This window comes from Trachymyrmex septentrionalis, unplaced genomic scaffold, assembly GCF_001594115.1.
Source record: "Trachymyrmex septentrionalis isolate Tsep2-gDNA-1 unplaced genomic scaffold, Tsep1.0 scaffold178, whole genome shotgun sequence".
NCBI lineage: Eukaryota > Metazoa > Arthropoda > Insecta > Hymenoptera > Formicidae > Trachymyrmex > Trachymyrmex septentrionalis.
Genome location: NW_017304949.1, coordinates 121,680 through 148,018, shown reverse-complemented (window position 1 = coordinate 148,018; position 26,339 = coordinate 121,680). Strand labels below are relative to the sequence as shown.

Genomic DNA, 26,339 nt, shown 5'->3' with positions numbered 1-26,339 from the left:
TATTTTTTATGCTTAAACAATTCATAAAATAAAAAATATTTTTAAAATGTCAAAATTTTAATTAAGTATTTTAGAAATATTAAAAGTATATATAAAAGTATATATATAATTTTTTGCTATATTTTTGGAAAAGAAAACTCTAAGAGGGGAGGCCATGGCCCTTATTCTCTCCTCCCTCCTCCCCCGTAAATCCGCTACTGATTAAGACCACAGCATAGATTTTTATAATGCATAATACATAGGTCATATGTGAATCAACCAATCAAAATTCTTTCTTTTCTTCTACGGAGTCTACAATAGAAATCAAAAACAATAGAAAGATTTTTTTTCTCATATTTGACTGTGATTGGTTAATTTTCTACGCGACTTAAGACCCTACAATAATTACGAATTCTATTATAAATCCCACGCTCCTTTTTATGAAAAAGAGAATTTGATTGATTTTCTTATACACTATGCATTATGCGTTATATGCATAAAAAGAAAGTCTGTGCTGCGACCATTACGGTAACGATGTATTTTCACGAATTGTGATGCCACGAATGACAGCGATCCAGCTCTCTATCGTTATGTTGATATAGAGTTAGCGAAACAGTAGATAAGTAATGTCATCATGCTGGAAGAAAACAGGTGAGACAACGCGCATAATGACAATTCAAAGCAATCAACACATCTCTCAAGTTGTTACACAACGGTTTATCAAATTTGGATCTTAAATTTGGTCCTACTGCGCATCCCTCAAGTTGTCTCAGGCAATGATGATGATATAGTGTATCTTAATGTCAAAATTTGACATTTCGGATTACGCATCGCGATATCTCCGTTTGTAGAGTACATAGACAATAAAAAAAAACACTTTAATTATATAATTTAAACTCGATTTATCCATTGAGACTACTCAGAATCGATCAACTTCTGAGTATTTTCAATGATCCGATAATTTCAGATGCTCGCAACTCGTCGGTTCGTGTAAAGATACGGGGCGGTCTCGTGCTAGGTACACTTGGCGCAAGATATTACCGTCTTCTTGATATGTTTCATTATGTATACGATCGTTTTTATGGAAAAAATGATGATAAGCATTTTTTGTTTCAAATTTTTTTTTTTGACGCGAACAATTTTAAAGGTAAATGCAGGAAATTTCTTTTTTTATAGCACGATTTTTCCATATGATAGCCAAAATATGAATGAGCATCATTTTGTATTGTCACATTCGAAATTAGGAGGAAAAAAATGTAAAAAATGAATAATTATTTTTTTTGCGAGAAATCCGAAAATTTACCAAAAATTGAAGTTTCTTTAGTAAGAATACCAAGGTAAATGTTACCCTCCTTCCCCCGTCTCTCTTTCTCTCTCTCCCTCTCCTCCCCCTCCCACTCTCTCACTCTCTCTCTCTCTCTCTCTCTGCATTATATAAGATATATTTCAATATTGAAATGTCCTTTTAGTGACATTCTTTGAACAATTTAAAGTAAATTAATAATTTTCGATTTACAATTAAAAAAGGATGTTCTTATGAAGAAATTTCAAAGATACATATAAATAACAAAAAGCATTTTTTTTAGTTAATTTATAGTGGAATTTATTTTAAAAAATTTTTAATTGAAATTTAAACTGCGATATACGCATAAAATGAAAAGCAATAATAATAATCTTCCGAAGTTTTAGTAAATGAAAGTAGAGTTTAAATTAAATCAAACATTCACTGAGAGAAAAATGTTTGGTACTTGTAACTATAATATTATATATCACTATAATTATGATTATTACTGCTATAAGTTATTAATAACAGTAACTATGTGTTTTAGCAACAAATGTAAATAGTTGGCAACCTAAAATGACTATATGATTGGAAACAAGACCGTCTATATGAATATTAAGACTTTAAATACAAAGCGCCTTTTCAATTTATTTCTGAAGTATTACTTCAATTTAATTTTTCGCAATAAGTTTATTACAGTTTTTTAAGATTTGGGAGAATTTGGGGGGATTATTTGTTTCAGATTGATTGTGTGAATCCGATAAATCCATCGGCTCTCAATTTATTTCTGAAATATTAATTCAATTTAATTGAATGTATATTAGATAGTAGTTCAACATCTTAACACTCGACCGAAAAGGCGCTTTGTATTTAAAGTCTTAAAATGACTATAATTATAGTTATTATAACCATAAAAAGTTAAAATTACCATAAAAATTATTCAAGTGACTATAATTTTACAGTTATATTTTGGGACAACCATAAAATATATGGTTATGCACATAGTTACTGCTATTATTATTATAGCAGTAATAATGATAATTACAGTAATATATAATTATAGTTACAAATACCAAACATTTTTCTGTCACAATCAGTGTTGGTTTTGAGAAGGAATATGTTTAGAAATTGCGCCCAGATAAGGGCCATGACACACAAAAGGCACGTCTATACGACAAGGCGTAACACGACATAAGGGCGCAGGCAACGTAAGGGCGCAGGCTCAAGAGAATTGCTTCTGGTCGTAGTGGCGTGAAAAGGCGCAACGGAAATAAATTAATTTTATTTCCAACGTTTGTGCTCACGTTACGCTAGATGTTTTTGCTGACGCGATTATGTTATACGTGTTTACACGGTTCCTTAAAAACATGGACAAGGAAAATTATTATCAAGACACTATCGTGTCTCCTGATAATAATGAAGAAGGTGATAATAATGGATCAATAAAGAATAATCTGTCAGAAGAACGTGTAATGTGTATCCGTACATTCATTAACTTTGTGTATCCCAATACACAATTGTATATTAAAACTGCAGATATAAAAAATCACAGCAGTTTATTTTTCATCACCTGTTTGTATCAACGACAACAATGTTTAAACATTCGTACGTGTCTTGCGCTTATTTTGCGCCTGTGTCGCACATTCCCGTGTAAAAGCATGGTGCGGACTTCTTGCATCTACGCTTAAGCTTATGCCTGCGCTCTTGCGCCACGTTTTTACGCCTTGTCGTGTAGATGAACCTAAACACTTAGAAGAAGTAAACACGTAAGAAGTAAACGAATTGATCAATCATAGTAGAGTCCGTAAGGCTATCATATAAGCATTAGTCAATTCAACATGGTTAGGGTGACCAGATCTAATCTAGGACATTCCTGATTGGAAAGTAGTATAAAAGTAGGACACTACGATTCAAAAATAAAACAAAAAAGAGGATATTTTAGGTTAAATCGTAATACAAAATAAGTTGTATTTTGAACTCAATATAAGTAGAAGAAAAAGAGTTTAAAAATCCTAAGAATATGAAAACATATTTAATATTACCAAAAAAATGGCTTTAATATAATAATATACCTAATAATTTTCTAATTTTGTTACAGATACACAGTAATCATTGTGTATTTTATTTGTGATGAGCTTAATAATTTCCGGTCTCTCTCTCTCTCCCCCCCCTCCCTCCTTCCCCCCCTCTCTCAGAATGACATCCAAACACGCTAAAAACCTGGCTAGACATCCCCGGACGTTTTAAAAGAAAAGTACATGTCTGGAAAAACCGGACGTCTGGTCACTCTATTCATGTGTGACAGTGTCACAGTGACTTAAAGTATTTCTCTGGCTACAATCGCGCTCCACAGTTAAACCTATAAATATACCTCTTCGCGCGTGTTCTCTAAAGAGAGAAACTTTTAAGACGAGCGTACACATATGCATAAATATTTCGTATCTATGTGAACGAACACTAGTCCGCACTGAAGACGGTTGAAATGTGACAATAGCATGTCCCTATCTCGCCGCTCGGCATGCGAGAATATAGAAACTCAATTTTTCGGAGAATACCTCAATAACTTCCGATTTCCTCGCTTGCTTTCAAGTCCCAAAAGTAGTACAAAAAAAAGTTCACATTGAAAACCTGTCCGGACGCCCGAAAAAGAGTACATTCCGGGAAAAAGAGTATGGATGGTCACTCAAATTTCATGTTGATTTCCTGACTGCTTACGTCTTACTGCCTTAAGCTTTGTGTGTCATGGCCCTAATTCTAATGTACACATTTGCTATAATACAGTGCTCGGAATTAGTTGCACTTTCCGATTCTTGAAACGCCGCCTACTTTCCTCTACTACCGCTTACTGCTTGATGGACGAGCCTTCGGATCGCGCGCGGACATATAGAGGAAAATCCCCTATTATGAGATAGGCGCCTAATATGAAATAGCAGCGTTTCCGCTAAACTAATAAACGCTATCTATTGGTCCCACTATGCATTTATTGTTCTTGGAAATGAAAACTATTTAGTGGAAAATTCATTATTAGATCGTGTCTGTAGTCGTTGCAAAAAAAGATCCAAATTCTAAGATCTTTTTTTGCAACGATTGGATGTCTTCAAGTCTCGTTGAGATGAGCTTGTTTATTATTTAGTAAATATTTGGCAATAAATTTTTTTTTGTGGTGGTAGAGTAAGATCGTATTAAAAAGACGTGATATGTTGATGAATTACTTAATTATAGAAAGATTAGATTTGATGATCGTAAAATCGTAAGGCGTGGAAATCGTAATATGAGATACCCAGAGTATTCCTAATATGAAATAACCTATGCTCCTATGTCATAGTGAAAATCGTTGCTGAAGTATAAATGTTATTGTGCAATAATAAAAAGGACAATTGAAATAAATATCGAGTGTATCTGCGATGCTTGGTTCCAACTACCTGAAGACGAGTCAGTTAGGTACAATGTATCGCATACTCATTTTGCACATACACTGTGTTTATTTGTATTTCAGAAATACTAAATAAAGTTTTTTAATTGTAATACTGATGTACTTTTATTATCGATTTATCGGGACATCTCATATTAGGAGCACAATTATTTTACTTTGCGATTTGCTCATTTCTTACATTTCTTTAATTTATAAAAAAAAAATTTGAATTAAATTTTACATAACATTATCTTAAAGCAAAAACATTAAAGTAAAAAACATTATATTAAATTCCCTTCAAAATGACCTATTATTTTTTTAAATTCTGCCAATAGATTTCTACCATTTACTCAAAACAAACTCGGTATCTCATAATAGGAGTCTTTACTCTTTTTAAGGCGCATTATAAGAAATATGCATGTGATTTATGATTTAAGAAATATGCACTAATAATAATTTACTGGAAGGTATGGTCACATATGCATGTAACCGTGTATCTTATAGCAAATAATTATTAAAATATTTTCCTTCTTACATAATTGTTAATAATAAATATTAAACAAGGACTCTCTCTCCTTAAAATAACAAAAAACAAACTAAATCTGGGCTAATGAGAGTCAGCGCGAGTGACTACCTTGACCGCGAAGTCTAATATGGATTAAGAAAATTACTGATGAAGATTCCAAAGAGAATCAAAACGTTCAAGAATTTTCAAGATTTCAAATAAAGATGATATCAACACTTCGTATGGATTAACAAATTTATTTGTAAAATTTTTGCGCACTTTCGTTCGCGCTGACTCTCATTAGTCCAGATTTAATTTGTTTTTTGTTATAATTGTTAATTTCTTAGTTAAATCAAACTTTCTACACAGTAAAAATTTTGTATTTGTGTTAGAAACGGTTTACTCAAATCTTGTAAAAGTTTTGTGTTAAATTTTTAACATATCCGAGTTTTAATTTAACGTAACATGATTGTGTTATTTGAATATTTTGTGTTAAATTAAAATTTAACGTTTCTCAGTCATTAAAATACAATGTGTAAGTAAATAAACAGATAATATAAAAATAATGTAGTTTTAAAATATAAATTCTAAAAATAAATGAATAAAATGTATGTGTTAATATATTATAAATGTTATTTTAATTTTATTGAAGAAATATGTTCTATACAACTAATTATATATGTAAAAAGGTATAGATATTTTATGTATTATTTTCTCTTTGTAACAGTAAATATTTGTCTATATAGTATATTGCACATGTTAAATATCACATATTATATCGTCTAAACTAAAAATAGTATTATGGGTAATTTCAGTTAAATTTAACATTATAAATGTGCCAATAACATAAAATTTGTTTTCAAATTGTGTCAAAGTATTATGCTTCTTGTATTACTTTTTTACATAATATTTGTGTTATTTTCTAATATATTCATCTTATGTTAAATTAACACAAAAATTTGAGTGGATCATTTGGGACATGTGAAACGTGTTAAAGAACGGTGACAGTTTAGAGCTAAAATTTGCCTATGATAAAAACATATGAAATCGGTCAATCTTTATATATTTGGACATGTTCGAATATGAAGATTAAAATTTCCAAAGTCCAGGGAACTTTGTGAAAATGCAATTTTTATTCTTTGCAGAGGAATTATATTTTCACAAAGTTCTATAAATTGCAGTTGCATTTCGAAAACCGTAGAAAAAACTGTTGCAATCTTTTAATCGATGAATGTACGTACCGATTAATTCCGAGCACTACTATAGTACATACCTAACGTGTACTATAGCTTATAGAGTTATCTGGGGGTCGATTGTGTATCTTGAAGTGAGGTGAAAATTACAAAAATGAGCAAATTCACTCGAATTTTCACAATTTAATTTATCAATACCTTTGCTCACTTTTGTAATTTTTACCTTATTTCAAATTACACAATCAACTTCCTTTAGCGTAATTCCTGAACACATTCATTCTACACAAATAAAATTCCTGAATTTATTTAATCTATTGTATATAAATAAATAAAGCAGAGATATATGCTGTACCTTATATAATTACCAGAAACACGAAATATTAAAAACGTATATCTATACTGTTCATAAATTCGGAAACACTTGCAATTTTTTCTCATTTTATAGAAATTTAAGTATCTTAATGAAATAAAATTTTTTTTAATGCATTTTAAATACAAAAAAAAATGAAGCTTTAAATTGACATTTGAATTATGTATCTATATTTTATTCTTAAATTTCATAAAATTGAAAATTGATATTTTTAAAAATATTTTTATTTTTTGAAGCCCTTTACTTCATCAGACAAAATTCAACAGACAAACATTTTGAAGTAAATTTTCTAAGCTTAAAAATGCGTTCTGAAAAAAAATTGCTATGCTATGTACTTTTTCGCAAAAATTAATTTTTTATTATGTACAATTTTATTATGTAAAAATTTAATTTTTATAAAACATTCTTTAACTTCAAAACTAATTATAAGAGGTTTAGAGAAAAAAGAAGAAAGGGAAGAAATATTTATTATAATGTGCTTGATTCGTATAAACTTTTTCAAAGTTTTTTGAAAACTTTTTTGATTGTCGACATGTTTTATGTAATTGAGTTAAAATATTATACAATAAAAAATTTGATATCTTTACGAAAAATTATAGCAACAATTTCTTTCAAATAGCGTTTTAAAGCTTAAAAGTTTACTTTAAAATTTATCTATTAAATTTTATCCGATGATATTCCATAGAGGTACAACTCAGTATCAGTGTGCTCATCGCTCTAATGAAGTCAATGGCAAAATTCACGGAATGTTTAGCATTAGCAACAAATCACTACATGGCGATAATTCGTAAACTTTGATACCTCTATTTTTCTTTTTCAAAATATATTTTTAAAAGTTTCTCTACGATTTCTTTTCCGTAATACTTAAGTTTTTGTGAAATGTGAAAAAATTGCGCGTTCTCAAATTCATGAACGGTAGTGTATGTTTTATATAAAATAGTAAAGTATTAGTATATAGAATAGAAAAAGAAAAATACTAAAAAGATAATGTTCTTGCTTGAGTTAGAATGTAGTAGCATCAATTAGTGTAGAAATAGAAACTAGATTAGCGCTCCATGCAGCAGGCATGGGCAGCATAACAACGGCGCACTCAATTCTGGAACTCCTCCTTCCCCATTGTCCTCACGTCACAGCAGCCAGGACAGTTTGCACAAGAACAACTTCTCCAGCGTCGGGCTGCCTATTGGACAATTATCAACATCACATCTGCATATGCAATCAACCATCAGCTCCGCTGCGGCTGCAGTCGCGGCTGCGCAAAAAAAGAAAGGCATTAAGAGTAGCCTCGGTAGATTTTTCAGCAAAAAAGAAAAGGTGAACGATTTTTCCTTTTTTATTCCCAAATTACGACTTTAAAAACGGAAGTCTATGAGATTTCACGAGATGCTGTTTTCATAAAGATATCGAAATATATTGTCATTAACTTTTTGAAAGTTCATTTAGCAATGAACGTTTTAATAATTTTTTTATATAAAAAGTTTTTAAGTAATTCAATTATGTGTTATATAAGATTCGTATTTGGTATGTTTAAAATTTTAAAACTTTTCTAGAAAACTTTTCGAAGATTTGTTTTTGTTGTGGGAGTATATATGAAGTTAAAGTATTTTCTTTGAAATTAAGTTTCTAGATTAATCTTTTGTTTTATTTTATAAAACGTTTCTTTAATATTTAACACCGTTAATATTTTTTTCTTACTTATATAGATTTTATTCTTTCCCCATATTTCTTGGAAATAAACGAATGAAATTTTTATGCAATATGAAAATACTTAGGTACTTACATTTTCTGCAAATTATTTTTGTGGAATAATTTTAAAACATCTGATATTTGAGATAAATAACTTTTATTTTTTCGTAATTGCATGAATAAGGGAAAAGAAATAAAAGATTTAGATAACAATTAAATTTAACAATATGAAGCGATCATTAGACTGATATGAATAAATCAAATCATTAGACTGATATGAATAAATCAAATTTTAAATAAGAAGAATCCTATATATTCGATCGTAACAAATCTTAGTGCTTAAATATGTATTTTTTGTGTGAATTTATAAATTCTACATTCTGATTCTTCATATCGCACGAAATGTTGTATTTACGAGGGTCGTTTGAAAAGTCCGTGCAAAAATAAAAACTACTTAATTTTTTGGGGTAAACTTTTTTTATTTTTCAACATAGTCACCTTTTAGGCTTATACACTTCGTCCAACGCTGCTCTAATTTGTTGATCCCTTCCGAATAATAGGATTTGTCCAAGTCTGAAAAATAGCCATTTGTTTCTGCAATCACGTCCTCGTTTCCATAAAATCTTTTTCTCGCCAGCCATTTCTTCATATTGGGGAACAAATAGTAGTCCGAGGGAGCCAAGTCTGGAGAGTAGGGGGGATGTGAGACGAGTTGGAACCCTAATTCCATTAATTTTGCGACCACAACTGCTGAGGTTCTTTTTCGTCCATTTTTTTGAAAATCACTCGACTTCCTCGATTCAAATGAATGCCAAACACAAACAAATAGACCGATCTGGCTGTAACTTGGTGTGTGTTCCTCCAAGAGATGCTACTAACTAAATCTAACCTTGATACGCGCCAATAGTGCTATATCTCTGACTTTGCACGGACTTTTCAAACGACCCTCGTATATCAATTTAACAACCGCTTCATATCAGTATGTAGATTATATTGTAAATATTAATTGAATTACATCTTGAGATCAAATAATCAAAATAATTATATGTTATAGCGACAAATTCGTTTAAAGAAAGAAAGACGCTTTCATCTAAAAAATAGTAAATGTACCGAATAAGGGAGATCATCCCAATGTGTGTGTGATCTTGACGTTGACATACGTTGTCAAGGTTATGATCATGAGTGACCTCTAACAGGTTTTAGCCATTGCCCATTATTTATTAAAAAATTATTAACAAAAAAGTAACGTCTTATTTCTGCCATATATAATATTAACTCACCTATAATATTAAAAACTAACTTCTCTTACTTATGTAACAACTTTTCACACGAAATGAGGGGTGCGTTCCGATATTCACTGCCAATGTTAAAAATGTATAACGCATGTAACATATACTGTTTAGTTATAGTTTCAGCACTGACAGTAAATATTGGAACTAGGAAGGAAGACTAAGGAGACTCCATTTTTGTAAATAAAGACCGATTTTGCGTTTCGAATTAAGTTTCGATTCTCGATCCTCGCGACGCTTGTGAACTTTGTAGCATAATGAGTGCGCCGTAAGAAAAAGTAACACGAACGTAACTTAATCTTCTTTCCTGGCCTGCCTGACGAGAACTAATCGCAGACAAAATCGCCTTTACAGGGTTAAGTTACGTTTGTGATACTTTTTCCTACAGCGCACTCATTATGCGCAGGACTACAAAGTTCACAAGCGTCGTGAGTGTCGAAAATCAAAACTTAATTCGAAACGCAAAATCGGCCCATATTCTGAGAACTGACTAGACTGAGTGGAGTCTCCTTAGTCTTTCTTCTTGATCGGAACGCATCCATAATTCATCTAACCACCCCTCCCCCCCGCCCCTCAGGGCTTCCAGCTTTCCATACGAAGCGAGATCTATTCCATCTCCCCTCCTGCTTTGGAGGGCGTGTAACTTTACATCATAGTGGAAGTATTACATGGTGTGTGCAGTTAGACCAAACTACGGCTACTTTTGCTCCGCGTCATCTATAGTGTGCATGAGCTATCAACTGTGAAACGTGAAACATGGGACGATATTTATTGTCTGTTTTAATTTTAAAATCGTCTTAAATAATGTCTTACGATACTAATACAATCCTCCGTTAGACTTATGATATCTTAAGATTGTACTTAAGACAGTCTTAAATGTAAGAATCGACTATAAATATCGACCTGCTTTGCGTCGTGAAGTTGATACTGAATCTTTCCTTGTTTAACACACCTTATATTTCTCTTTCTGTAAAAAGAGAACCTATGATGCATTATAAAGTAAAAATAAAAGGATAAGGAAAGATTCAGTACCAATTTCACGACGCGATACAAGCCGGTATTTATAACCGATTCTTACATTTAAGAACATCTTAAGTACAGTTTTAAGATGTCTGAATGAATTTGCAGTAGGGATGTTATATTTAATCCTCAACTACATGAGTGGGTCATTTGGATCTCGAATATTTTAGTTGGCCCCTATTTTTGTACGTTAATATTGCAAAGTTGAAGTGAGGGGATAAAAAACTTAGATCCTTTTTCTGTCGATCGTTAATGATGCAATCATTTCATTGTTGCTAATTGCCTTGACGCTAATTGTGATGCAATAAAACTTTGGCTTGGATGACTTGGACCTGTCAAATGTAAATTCGTCTGATTTTTGCTGAAAGTAAAAATTCGTTTGTAGTATTTGCTTCTTTATTAATAGCGTATTCAAGTATGTATTGTCTCATAATTAAAATATATATTCATTGTCGAAAAAGCATTTTTGTGAAAAAGATTTCTTGGTGAAGTAATCGCTCTATTTTTTTAGAGTTATAAAATTGTGAGTAAATAATGTCGAAATTATTAAATACTTAATATAAAATAAATTTCATTGCATTTTTTCTTTTTCAAAGAAGAAAATATTCGACAAATCTCTGATATCATTTTTCCGAGCATGTATAAAAATGTCCTCACTTTGGTCGCGCAAATAATTATACTTTTTGGAATGAATTAATATAACGTTCTAACACAATATTGGCGATAATCGGTTATAGTGGAGAGTCAAAAATTTATCGATAGAATTGTTTGTTGAAAAAATAATAGATGGAGTTCCGGATCAAATTGTTTACAATTAGGAATTCGTTTTTAGGAATTTGAATATTTTTATAAATATTGTTCCATCTTTTTTCAATGCTTTCTGTCACTAATTCAGATGGTACGTTAGTGAATAAAAAAACAACTATTTCGAACCTAATTATAAATTGGCTTCTTTAGACGTTGTTTCTCTATTCACGTAATTAATAAATTTATTAACAGTTTTTCAATATATTAACATCTTCATAATATTGTATAAATTAGTATTTATAAGTATAGAAACAGAAAATAACATGTGTTTGATAGGATAGAGTTGTTTTTTAAATAATTTTAATGAATCATATTAACTTTATTAAAAATATTTATTGTTTTAATACAAAATTTAAGGCGTCGTTTAGGAATCACTCCATGTTCTATGGGAGATTCTGGAGTAGTTGAGGATGTTGTTTGTGTGTTAAGTTTTTCCATCATCAATCTCGGTTAGATCAATTTCTTCAGCTGCAACATCGTTATTTTTTACATTGTCAAGATTTTGGAGGATTTCAATTTCTATTAGTTCATAGTCAAGCAAGTCTTCGTCAATATAAATATTTGTGCATGAGTGTGGTCTCGACAATTTCCACAACTTGATGAACACAAAAGTTCAGTCTTCTTACAACTGCGAGTTCGTTTACAACCTTTTGTATATTTGCAGGAAATTTGAAGAAGAAGCTCTTGTGGAACGGAATCATTTAATGTGGTAATTGGAATCAAACCATGAGAAGAAACTTTCCAACCTTATTCTAGCGGATTCTTTTGGTTACCACATTTGAACTTGATGATACGTTCTAAAGGAGTGTTGATACACTGCTGCTGCAGTTGGTGGCAGTGATGACAAATTGCAAACACTGTCTTTGAGAGACTTCGCAAAAATTTCTGATCTATTGTCATTTAATGAAATTTTGTCGGATATTACTCCATATAAAGCTTTTATGATATTCCTGCTTTGGAAATTGACTCAGGAAGAACATTAGGATTTTTAAAATTTTTCACGACTTCTCGCAAAGTCGAGTTTTCGCCAGCACTTTAATGAATTTTAATTTTCCTTTTTTAAAAAATACTGAAATTATATTGCAACCGCTAAAGGCGTGAACAATATGAATTCTGCAACTTCTTTTGAATATTTAAAGCTGTTAGTTGAATAAATTTTTTCTTCAATTTTTTCTTTATCAGGTTTCATAAAATAAATGTTAGATAAAGAGTGAGCTAGGTCAAAAATATAAGCAAGTCCACATCTTCATTGACTACAATAACAGAATCATAATGATTTTATAATTCAATTGCAGTATTATTAAATAATCAGCATCGTCAGTAACTTGTTTAATGTTAAATCCTACAGTTTTCAGTGTCTCGGACAATGAGATAAGTCGATTTTTATTTTTGTCATTAGCAAGAAACTTTTCCTGTGTGGTAACTATCATCGAGTCAAACACCATATTGACTGAAATGTGTTTTTGTAATCTACGGAGACATTCGGCAGATTTTATGTTGCTATTTTTAGCTTCTTCTGGGTAGCCGTCGAAAACAATCACACTATTGGCTTGATAATATTTTCTGACATATCAACGTACTTTTCCAAAATTTTTACGAAGGTCTTGTTTGAAGGTATTTTACGATCAGACGTTCTGATAAGTTACCAAATTACATGAAGAAGGAAGCCACCATTTATTACCCAAATAATAAAGCGTGTCTCAGCAAAATCACAAATCTGTGATTGCTTATGATGTAATTGACAATTTGCCATAGATTTGTCTTCAACGATTTTGAATATACCGACATTGTAGCAACATGCAGGCAATAATGTGTATATGTATTGCCAGCAGTTTAACAGCAAGATAGCTGCATCAATGTTATCTTGTATCGGCAATATGAAAAAATCATTGCATGATGTTGCATATTATTGTGGCAACATGATGGCAATAGTACGAATTTTGATGATGACTTTTAAAGTTGTCGGCAAACTACTGGCCAGTTGCTATTCAATATTATCATATTATGAAGGCATCAAATTGTCAACAAATGAGGACTCAGTTGCTGCAATTCTGGTAGCAACACATGTTTAGCAATGTATATTTAGTAAGGAACATAATAATAGCAATAAGATAGACACGTTGCTATCTGGATACATGTACGAAGTTATTTAACTCAAGCAGAGAAATTGGTAAAAAGGAGTTGTATAAAATTAATTTTTTTGTTTTTTGCATCCCTTTTTTATCAAAAAGCGTGAATGAATAAGGAGCTAATTCATAGTAAAAATATTTCTCTAGATTGGCTTAAGATTTTTATTGATTTCGTAGGCTTTGTAACAGTTGATGTTTATATCTCCCTGTATTCCAGTACTGAGAAACATACATTCGTCAAGAATTGGAAACGGGCTGTGTAACGATAACTACTTAACAAATTTTTCCACGTCTTCTGTATCTCTTGTGATTCGTGATGACCTGGTATCTACATACTGTTCAGTTGTAACAAATGCAACTTTACAAAATTCTTCAATTTGCTCTGAAATATCTGCTATGATAGGCATTGTGAGGATCCATTTATTTCTAACATTATCGGTGACTCCTCGACCGTGAGACAATCCATCTCCTCTTAATTTCATAGACCTCATGAATATTTGCTCAATTGTCTGTCCAAATACTACTCCAAAGCTTATCAGAACGTCTGATCATAAAATAACCTTCAATTACGAAGCGATTATACTTAGTATTCATTTTTGTTTTTATGTCTAACATATCTTGAAGATACAGTTATACGTATATGGTGTTATATAATTAGTTCCTTAGGGTTGAAATTATAAACGGAAGATACAAAATGCATGACTTTGAGTACTCCAAATATGATTTAACGCGTTCCATAAAACTATTCCATCCTGAAATATTAGACATATTGTTTGACTTACTATACAAAAAAAAAATTGATGTGAGCTTCACGTCACTTGAAATAGGATTTATTGTATTCAAACCTTTTACGGTTATGGTTGATAGCCCCCGACACTAGTCTTCTGGAATGGTTTCAAGGGAACGTCACAAAATTATTCAATGTCATTAGTCTTTGGAATTTTGTCTTTTGGAATTCTAATTATTTCTCTCTGGAGACATAGTTGTTGCAGGAGTAACGCATTGTATTAAATCCATTTCATGGAAAGCTACTCAAGCCACCTGTAGTCCCAATATTTACATCTACACTATCTTTCGGACATACCTGTTTACTGGGTCAAGTCTAAAGGAGTTAATTGCTACACATTAGAAAAGTATTAGTCTTCTATAATTTTTTATCTTATTTTTTTTCCTCTCTTATCTTAGGCTTATTGCTTCTTTGTACTGAAATTTTCTCCTTTTTTTCATTTCAAACTTTCAAACTTTGTTTATCATCTTTCTCAAGACACTTTTTTTAATTTTTTTTACATACATTTTGTATATACTTTCGAGCTTGGATTTCTTCTATTTTTTTTTACATATACAAACTTTATTTTCTATTTCATCTTTTCCCATCGCTCTCTTCTTTCATAAACCTCTTTGTTTTTAGTTTTTTAGGATTTTATTAATGTTCTATTAATTCATCTTCTTCTTATAGCATTTTTCATTAATAGAACTGGTACACATTCGATGCATTTTAAAGCTGTTGTACATAAATTGATGTAAAGATGTATGTTTAATAAAAATATAGAAACGAGTTAATCCTCAAAGTTCTCAATACAGCGCATTTTATTATGTTATTTGGCAAAATATACATTAGACATTTTATCAATTGATATATCCCACTTTTACATTCAGATTAGATTAGTGTAGAACGGCTTTAATGTGCACTGAGTGCGCACTAGTTTTGTCAAAAAAGGCTATTATTTTTCTTCGTTACCTTTCCCTTAGTATCTCTCTATCTATCTTCATTTTCCATTTCCTTTACCTCTTCTTTCATTACTGCTTGAAACTATCATACTCGGTATCGTATACTCGGCATGCTGCTATCACCTGTGAATTATGCTTTGTTTTACTTAAAATAATTACGGGCGCACCTCATCGTCATGTGCGGGATTCCTTGCATATGACGGTACCCAGCGATGGTTCTGTCAAGTACGATGTATGTTTTTAGAACATCGTTATGTTGTTTAATCCTTCTAATAAATGAAATGATTGCTTTGTCTATTTACGTACTTTCGTTTCTTTTCTTTTTTTCAATATTTATTTATATACCTCTACGCTTTTCCTTCTGTATTTATATATTCCTTATTTATTTCCTTTCTTCTTTCTCATCATTTACTAAACTCCTTTTTTTAATACATTCCTCTGTTCTAATCACATTTCCTCTTCTTATCTGCTTTAATCTTTTTCTTGATTCCTTGTAAGGAAAATAAAGTGTATGTATTTTAAAACTTTTTTATAAGGTCTATTGCTTTATATAGTAATAATATTTGTGATATATTACTTCTTTATAATATTTTAATATTATGTAATTGTAATTTTTTAGTTATCAATTATCATAAAATTTTTAATTAACTATATATAAATTTTAAAAATATGCGCATGTGACAAGCACGCGCGCGCGCTATAAAGATGTATTAACATATATATTCTCTAATGAAAATTTTGTTTACCGTGAATTCTCACAAACTTCCGTTTGTATAAATCTAAATTTTACTTAAAAAAAGAAATTTGACTGTAATAATTATCAAGCATTTTGTCTATACTAATCCTTACTGATTTATATTTCAGATCAAAGGGAAAGATACAGCAATACCAGGGGATATACCAGGTATGGGAGGTGCAAGTACACCAGCTGATTCAGACTATGGAGATAGTGTATGTGTGGCTGGTACACTTGGAAGTAAAAGCGATTTTGATCGCAGGAAAAAGAAGAGGTATTTACAAGATTATAATACTTTATCATTTCAACAGATATTATGAATTTTATTAAGGCTCCTGATTAATCTCCGCGACCATATTGGATCATGATTGTAGTAACAAAAAAACATCAAAATCTGTACTTGTTTTTTTTTTATATCGCATCTGTATACAACTCTGGTCAAAAATTTAGCAATACTTGCGATTTTTTCGCATTTCACGAAAAGTTAACTGCCTCGGTGAAAAAAATCGTAGTGAAGTTTCCGTCCATGCATATTAAAGCGCAAAGATGACACTTTAAATTTACACTTGAATCTCTTTCTACAATATTTTGTTCCTAAATTAAAATTGATATTTTTGCAATATTTTTGGCTTACTATGAAGTGCTGCAGTTTGATGAACCGTTATCGGACAAAATTTAATAAATAAAGAAATATTTTTAAATGATTTTTTGAACTTCAAAATGCTTTTTTAAAAAAATTGATATGATGATTATTCACAAAGTCGAATTTTTGATTGCGTAAAATCTTTTTGTGTAAAAGTTTTTTTAGAATTGAAGATCGGAGAGAGTTTTAAAAGATTTTGAAAAAATTATACGAATTAAGTGCACAACAAACATTTCTTTTTTTTATTCTTTTTCCATAAGCTTTTTGACACCGAAATTAAAAAATATTTTAAAAAGAGTAAATTTGTACACAATAAAATTTTACACATAGAAAATTCGATATCTTTGTGAAAAATCATCATACCTAATTTTTTCAAAAAAGTGTTTAAAATTTTGAAAGCTTATTTTAAAATACTTTTATATTAAATTTTTTTCGATGTGTGTGATGTTTCATCAAATTGCAGCGCTTCAATAATAATATTATAAATCCTGTGACTCTCTACTGGAGAATATATAAGCGCACATTATTGAGCGCCATTTTTTAAATCTTTGATTATATTTTACTGCTCTCCGCTATTCCTGCCAGGAGCGATCTTCTCGACGATGATTTAAGACGTCCTCTGAATCTACTACTTAGCGAATTCCAGTCCAGAGCCAGTGTCAAAATGTGTTCGAGTTCCGTTTACGTCTTTTTATCTCCGGGCCCATCTTTATTTGATTAGCTTTCTTAAGTAGGTTAATGGTGATAATTATTTTGAGCCAAAATATACGTAAAAATTCTATGTGATTAGCGATTCATGAACACATGAAGACGATTTGTTTGTTTCTTAGTTATCTTCCACGTTTCCTATCCATACAACAGTACTGACTTTACGTTGGTTTTGAAGAGCCTAAGCTTAGTTAATTGCATTGGTATAATGGGAGGATTTCTAAACACTACGCAGCATGCCAAGAACAGCAGATGTTTTCCGGATTCTGTTGATGTCGCCAAGAGAGCTTCCGTCTCTCGATATGCTGCCCAAGTAGCAGAATTTTTAACATCCTCAATAAGCTCTATATATACGAGTAATGTAGCTTTGTTCAAAGTGGCTACCCGCATTGTGTCTTCGCTTTTTGTATATTAAATCTTGAGTTTATTTTAGCAGTAGGCGACGTCGTTAAATTTATTTTGCATATTCTTATGTAAGTGAGCCATTAAACATATGTACATCATCGGCATGGTTAAGATTTTCGAGTTTACTTTGGAGTAAATACCCAGTTAATACTTCATTTTTTTTTTGTAGCTTTTATCGTCATAGCATCCAGCATTAGGTTGAAAATTAAAGAGGAGAGGATACATTTTTGTTGCGCTGGTATGAATCGGAATTTTGTCGCCGCATTTTCCTTGATGAAAGACACAACAACGGGTCCCTCGATATAGATCTTATGTGATCAATGTTTATAATTGCCCCCCTGCCCCTGTCTCACAGGGTATTCCATATAGATGTATACTCAAGATTGTCGAAAGCATTTTTGAAATCAGTAAATACAAGATAAAATGGGGAGCGCCATTCGTTAGATTGCTCAAAAATGATACGGAGAGTACTTATTTGGTCTACACACGAGCGTAGTGGTTGAAAACCATCCTTTTTGGTGTAATAAAGACTCGAGAAATGAAGAGATTTTAGATACTAGATGAGCTATAATTTTGTTGATAATATTTAAGGATGTTGCGTTTAATGAAATATAAGACAAATCTATAATATGTATTAGACTACCAAGGGAAAAAAAATTTTGTTTTCCTTAACAGTCTAATATACATGTATTAGGTGGTTAATTTAATCTCTGTCGCTCGCTATTAGAAGATGCCGAATCCAACGCTGGCGAATTTTGATGATAAAGTCGAATTTTGTAGTTTAGATATTGCTGAAAGTGATTCAATCCTTACAAGTTAGATTTCTCACCAAAGAGATTTTCCAATTGATTGAAAATGAACCGCGATATGCTGCTTTTTCGACAAGTGTGTCTTCACTACTTCAACCTCTAGAAAACTACAGCTGAAATCGTCGTTTATTATCTGAAATATGGTGATGAAACTCCATCGGAAAGAACATGTAGAGTTTGGTTTAAACGCTTTCGAAACGATTTTGACGTAAAAGACAAACGTCTCTTGCTCTGCATTTAGTGAAACTAGGAGGGTGTACTATTACGAGCTGTTGCATCCAAATGAAACCATTACAGTTGATCGCAATGGTAATTATGTTGATTGGTTAACGAGTTGATGAAAAAAATACCATCTGTAGCTAATCGATGCAAAATCATTTTTTTACATGATAACATTCGACTATCATATATGTTGCGAAAAGCGTGAAGACACTTCTAGAGTGTGAATGGAAAGTCCTCCTGCATCCAGCGTACTCTCCAGACTTGGCACCGTTGAATTATCATCTTTTCCGATGCAACACGTTTTTACGAACACACACTTCTCCAGTTACGAAGGATCCAAAAATAGATGGATGAATGGATTATCTCGAAAGACACCGCGTTCTATCATCGTGGAATTGCCCGGTTTCTAGAGAGATGAGAAAAAGTAATAGAAAATGGAGGAAATTATTTTGATTAAGATATTCATTCATCTTCCCTTCGAAACAAATCAATTTTGGAGACGAAAAAATGGCAGGAATTAAATTAACCACCTAATAATACAAAAGTTAATAATATCAATAATATCTAGAAAATATTTCATTGTCTTATACCGTATCATTTTGAAGATACTTAATTCTAAATTTATAGGATTTTATATTACAATTTGAAAGTTTAATTTTATTCTGTATGTTATTCTCTTTTAAATTGAGACACTTGCATATAAGACAGTAATTTAAAAATCGTCATAATTATAAAGTAAACAATTACAAAATTGTATACGATCTAATGATATAAAGCAATAATGATTGAAAAGCCTCTGAGAGCCGAGTTATTGTTGCGAATAATAATTTATTATTTAATACACACAAAAATTAATATAAACGTTTCGATCCACGTTTACAGTCATCTTTAGTAAGATGACCAACATCGCTTCATGTAATATAGAAATTTCACTTTTTGTTATACAACGTCATATTACTGAAGAAGACTCTAAACATGGGTCGAAATGTTTATATTAATTTATGTGTGTATTAGATAATAAATTATTATTTGCAACAATAACTTGCATCGGCTCTCAGAAGTTTTTCAATAATTATTGATTTATAAAGTAAATACTTAAGTTTGTTCTCGTAAAGTTTAATTTAAACTAACCGTACAGTTTACAAAAAATTTATATTCTTCAATGAAAAAAGCTAGTATGTATGTCAAATGGACGATGTGTATACATTAAATGAGCATCTTACGACTTTTATTTTGTCATTTTGAAAATATTTAGTAACATATAAAATTAACAATAATTATGTGTACATAATGTCTGGCATAAGATATTGTTAGTAATCTTCTTATTCTATTATTTTAATTGTTTTACATATTATTATGAATAAACTGTTTATCGACTACTAGGAAGTAACGCGAGAACCTCCTTAAGAGAGTGATAACCTATCAGTTATGACAATAAAAACAATCTCTCTTTTTGGATATCTTTATGATAAGTTCTTCTTTCTATGCATCCGAAATCCTTTCTGTTTTCCAGATCTTTGCGAGCACTGGCTTGAGGACTTTGAAAATGGCGATAGTGTTGTAGTTTCGATAGTTCGGGGACGATATTAGCCTAGCCGCTTTATTGTTTTTGAGATGCTTAACCCTCGGACGACACACATAGGTCATTCGTGTTCCATGCACTTTCTAACATTCTTATTTTTCATATACCTGTGCACCTGACCCTATATCACCCCAAATTTTTCCAACGTTTACATAGCAGAATAATTTAGTGAAGATCTTAAAGAACATGTGTGAATTTTTATAGCACTTTAAGAGCCTTAAAATCGAGTTGGACACAAATGACCCATGTGTGCCGTAAAGATGCTGAAAATAAGTGTGCCGTTCGAGAGTTAATTATGTTTATTTCTGCGAGCGGAGATGGCTGTGAACTAAGTAATTCTGAGTAAAATAACAGGATGCACCTGAGTGTTCCTAAGTGATTATTATTATTATATAATCGTTATTATTATATAATCCGATGATTATTATATAATCGGATTCGCCGACATCCAGGTTGGATTGAAAACTGAAGATATCTTTTAAATAGTCCGATCAGACATGAAACTGCGTCTTGCTGGAGTACGCCTATGCTAGTTCAACGTTCTTATCTTTAATTGGTTAAGCTTGAACGAAATTTTTATTTGCTAGGCATTTAGTGATTCTATATAGTTCTATATAGTTCTAAATAATTCCCTAATATTCTTCGTCTCGGTAGCTACTTGGGTTATCTTTTCCAGTTTGTTTACTAATAAGCTCAATTTCATTGATTTTTGAGGTGCAAGGTGTTAAACTGTACAACTAACTAGAATAAGACCCATAATATAATGAATTTTATAATAAATTTAGATAATGAATTTGTATTTTTGTATACAAGTGATAAGCATGAAATTCTTCCGAATTAGCAGGTATACTCGTATATCCGCGGAACCATGCGTACACATAGTTAACTGTGTGGGCGGACGAGTACTCGGATATTCTAAGTTCTAATAAGAAGTAAATATTTACTGTTAGAGCAATCAATATTATTTTAGCATGTAGGAACAATATTTTATAGTATTATTAAAAGTAAGTTATTATCATAGTCACCTTAAATGTAAGAATTTCATACTTATCACGTGCACACAAAGATACAAATTTATTATCTGGATTTATTATAAAATTTATTATATTATGAGTTCTATTCTGGTTAATTGTACAGTTTAATCCCTTGAACTTCGAAAATCAATGAAATTGAACTTATTCGACATATTTTTGCATAAAATAAAAAAATCTGGCAGAAAAAAGCGTCGCTATAAAACAGATTTTTAATTCCAAATAAAACATTTACGTACATTAAGAAAACATACATTAAATGGAGTTGACCTGTCGTCGCAGAACGTGTACGATGCGAATATCCGCAGAACTGTGCGCAATATACGTACCCGAAGAATCATTAGCGATACGAGTACCCGTTTTGATACGAGTATCCGCTATATACTACATATTTACGTATAAGGAGGATGTTAAAAAAATTTGAATTTTGGGCTTCTTGCGGGATCTTAGTTAACCACAAGAAGTGGTTTGGGATCCATATGAAATAGTAAAAATAGTTTTGTATTCCAGAAATGCGGAGAAAGTAGATTTTTTTAATGTTATAAGTGTCTCCTTTTGTAAGTCAAATTTTTATATAATTATACAATGCTTATCGTGCATAATTGTTGTATAATTTCTTATTTTTTTCAAAAATTTCCGTAATAATTTTATTAGCGCTATCGTTCTCGTAACATTATGAGATTTATGAGACATTATGTTATTTATGAGAAGTCTTATAAGAAACGCGATTGCACTAAAAAGTTATGAATATTTAAAGAAAAATATAGTAGTAACAGTAGTAGTAATAATAATGCAGGGACTATGACAGCCGCCTAACGTGACCTAGGTCTCTAAAGTTCTATTGTCACTTCCTACTTTTTCTCAAAGTAGGAAGCCAGACTGAAGCCCAACCCCGCTCTGCGTGTCAGGCCTATGGCGAGGTCGCCTATCTTTGCTCCGTCTAAATCTTCGAGTGTTAGAAACATGTGAGATCTATATCTCTTGCAGGCAAGCATAGGACAACGACACAGGTGCACGCTGTCCTTGCTTTCCTCTTCACAGAGTCGACAGTTTTTCTGTTCGACCAGTCCTATATTGAATAGGTGTGTTCTGAGGGCCAAGTGTTCAGTAAGAAGGTCTATGCCCATTCTCAGTTTTTTTCTTCCCATTGCTGCCAGCTCTTTTGTTCTGGCCGGATTGGATTTTTCCATAAATTTCTTGGCTCGCCAACAGCCCTTTGTATCTTTCTAAGAGTTTAAATGCTCCCGCTCCAACATTTCTTTAATCTTTTTTTTACCTAGTACGAAGGGAACTCCGGCGGTCTGTTCAGCCGGGTCCCAGCATTTCTGTTCCCAGCTTTGCTAGCTCGTCCGCTCGTCGTTTCATTGCCCGGTATTCTCTGATGACCAGGAACCCATATTAAGGTGACTTGAAAGGTGACTTTCTCTTAGTTTGTCAAGGGCTTGCATGCAGTCCCAAACTACAGACGAGTAGAGGTCTTTGTTCTGTAGAGGTCTTTGCAAGTGCATTTACGGCTCTGCTATCCGAGCAGATGCAAATACAATTCCTGATTCTTCTATCGAGCAGGAGTTTTGCACTTTGAGATAGTAAGTATCTCAGCTTGAAAAACTGTGGACAGTTTTCCTATTGGTATGTTTTTTTCATGATTGATGTTGGGGCCGTAGATGCTCGTCCCAAAACGATCATTTGCTCCCGATCCATCCGTGTACCATACGTCCACGTTTGGGTTGGGTGCCAGTCCTTCCTAGCCGATATTTGAATCTTAAAGGTCTTTTCCAGTAGGTGTTTCCTGGGGATCCTGTCTTGCTTCAGTGTGAAGGGGAGCCTGTCGGACAGACCCAGCCTAGTGTGACCAACTGGTTTTCTTCTACTCCCCCAACACTTCATTCTGTATGCTGCTTACCTTGCTGTGCTGATGATCACCAAGCGCAAGAGTGGAAAACTGAATGCCACCTCCAGCGCCTTGATAGGTTTTCATGGCTCCTCTCGCAGCCCTCAGGTATTCTTCCTGAAGGCTCTTGAGCAAGTTCCTTGCCTCCACCTTTAGCCATTAGACAATCTCAGCATATATCAACCTTGGTAATAATATCATTTTGTATAACCATAGGGCAATCTAGGTTTTATTCCCCAGTTCCTGCCCATGACTCTTCTGCAAGCCCACATAGAGATATAGAGTTTTGTCCTCCTATCTTTGAGGTATGTTTTCCAGTTTAGCTTAGGATCCAGGTGTACTCTTAGGTAACTTCACCGAGTTAGTGTAGTTTATTGCTTTGCCCCAAAGTCTCAAAGGTTCTACTTGTTCAGGCTTATATTTCCTGATGAAAACTATGCCGAGGTTTTTTCTGGATTTACCATCAGTTTCCTCGTCCTACACCAATTTCGCACGATCATTAAGACTTCGCCATGTGTTCCTTAAAAGTCGTGAGAAAATTGCCTCTGGTAACTATGGCCACGTTATTTGCGTAGCCGTAGACCTGAAAGCCAGATTCTTTCCAGCTTTGTGAGGAGCTCGTCCATCACCAAGCATCACAGCAGAGAAGAGAAAACTCCCCCCTGTGGGCAGCCCGCCACCGGACACCCCTCAATGATGATATGACTGATGGTCAGTTTTCTGCCCTGCAACATGCTTTGAGTCCAGTCCACAAGTACGTTTGGAATTTTGTGTCTTATCATGGCGTCCTTCACCGACGAGATTGAGGTGCTATCAAAAGTCCTTTCAATATCGATGAAAACTCATTAGGTGGTGCAGGGCCGTAGATCTGCCCTCCCCATAGGCGTACTGGGAGGAGTTTAGCGGCCGAATAAGAAGGGCATTATTCTTCAGATACCTATCAATCAATCTCTCCAGTGTCTTCAAAATGAAAGAAGTAAGACTGATAGGTCCTGTAGTCTTTAACCATATGTGGCCTTTTCTTCCTGGCTTGGGTATAAACATCACTCTGATGCCACTCCATGCTTGAGGGATGTATCTCAAGACTATACTAGCCTTAAATGCCTTTGTCGGGGGATCCAATAAGATCCTTCTCTGAGCAGTACTGGGTATATGCCATCCGGTCCCAGCGACTTGTAAGGTTCGAAGATCTTTATGGCCCATTCGACCCCGTCAAGTGATATTACTTTTGCTGCCAGTGACTATTTCCTGGGCTTATATTTCTAGGATTGCTTTGTTCTTTGATAAGTAGGTATCCTTCTGAACACCAGGAAAGTGAGTAGATATTAGATGTTTGAGGGTTTCATCTATTATCTCGGTGTGGTTTCTGCTCGGAAGCTTTAAGCAGCCCAGACGGGAAGTGTTATCTTTGCTGATTTTGTTTAGCCTGAATACTTCAGGAACACTCTCAATGTTTTACAAAAATCCCTCCAGCTTTTTTTTGCAATACTTATCGCTTTGCTATAATAGCGTTGTACTTGTCTGTAAACTTCTCAGTCCGCTGTTTTTTTTCTTCTTACTTTGTTGAAGAGCTTTCTCACTTCCGATCTGTGTTTCGAGAACTCTTCGTTCCACCATAACATCTTAGTCGGTGAGTGCTTCGATCTTTCAGGACAGTTTACCTCGTAGGACTTTTTTATCATGTCACTCACTACTGAGCCTTCTCTCTGGAGTGGAATCTGGTTGGAGCGTTTTTTAGAATGGTTTCAAAGTCCTTCCTATAGCCCTCCCAGTTGTTGTTGTTCTGCGTCCTCATTCTAGATTTTCTATGTGTTTAAGAGCGAATCAACCTGTAGTCTAATCCTAACGGTTCTCTAGACACTCCAGTCCCGTAATAGGCCAGCCACTTTCTCGCTGTATATGGTTATATCGATCATCTCCTGTCTTCTGGAGTCCATGAAGGTGGGTTCAGATTGCCTGTTCAGGATGACCAAACTAGTGCCCATTATGAATTCATGGGAGCTCTCCGCTCTCGAGTTTATATTTGTTCCCCCACCCTATGTGATAGGAGTTTGCATCATATCCCAAGAGGAGCCTGCGTTCCTTCGCATAAAACACCAGCTCTTCAACCTTTTTCTGTGGTGGTGCTGCTTGAGAATCGTAGGTATGTGAATCAACCCCACAGTACATCCAAGAGTTGTCCTTGTCCAGGTTGAGCCTCAGTTGTACCACTAGTCTCCCTCGCTGAGCTATGATATAATAAAAGCATTTAGTCAATCTTTAATCACAATGCAAGTCCTTATTTTATCCTGAGTTTCTGCTTTGTATATGACTCCGCAGTCACTCAGTCTCTTGATAACATTATTTAGGAGCCATAGCTCCTGAATGAGTGCTATTGTTATCTGCATCACAGTCATGCTCCTGGTTAAAAGCGCCTTTGCTGTAATGCAAGTTAATTTGTACTATAGGTATCGTGAGACCCGCGAAGTCTAAGCGGTCTCCTCCATCCTTGTAGTTCTCACCCCCCCCAATTTTACAGTTATTCGACCTAGCCTACAAAAGCGTTTAAAGTCCCTGATCTTGAGGGCCTCCAGGGAAATGTCATCAATCAAGGCTGCGCCGGTAGCGCGTTGGAGAGGTAAGAGAGCAAGCCTATGTTTGAAAAAGTGAGCCGGGCTATACCTCGAGCGGCCAGAAAGTTTCTATCGGCACGCTCTCATTAACATAATTGTAAACATTAATATCTCGATTATTATTACGAATATCGCTAAATGGTAAAAGACTTTTATGTTTATTTTGATCCCATCTACCTTCCTGTGGACGGTTGGAGAAGTCTCGCGGAAAACACCCTGTATTTGTAGCTGCATAAGCTTTGATCTAAAAATTAACTAGCAAATTTTTTTTTTCAAATACGTAACCTCAAATTTTTAAAA

General features: G+C 33.1%; 1 protein-coding gene across 1 annotated transcript in view; it reads left to right on the top strand.

Annotated features, from left to right (window-relative positions):
- LOC108746557 (liprin-alpha-1) overlaps positions 1-26,339 on the top strand; it is a 306,428-nt gene that overhangs the window by 262,621 nt on the left and 17,468 nt on the right. Inside the window, exons 17-18 of the mRNA XM_018483406.1 lie at positions 7,806-8,055; positions 16,265-16,410. Coding sequence (XP_018338908.1) covers positions 7,806-8,055; positions 16,265-16,410 — 396 coding nt within the window. The remainder of the gene's footprint in view (positions 1-7,805; positions 8,056-16,264; positions 16,411-26,339) is intronic.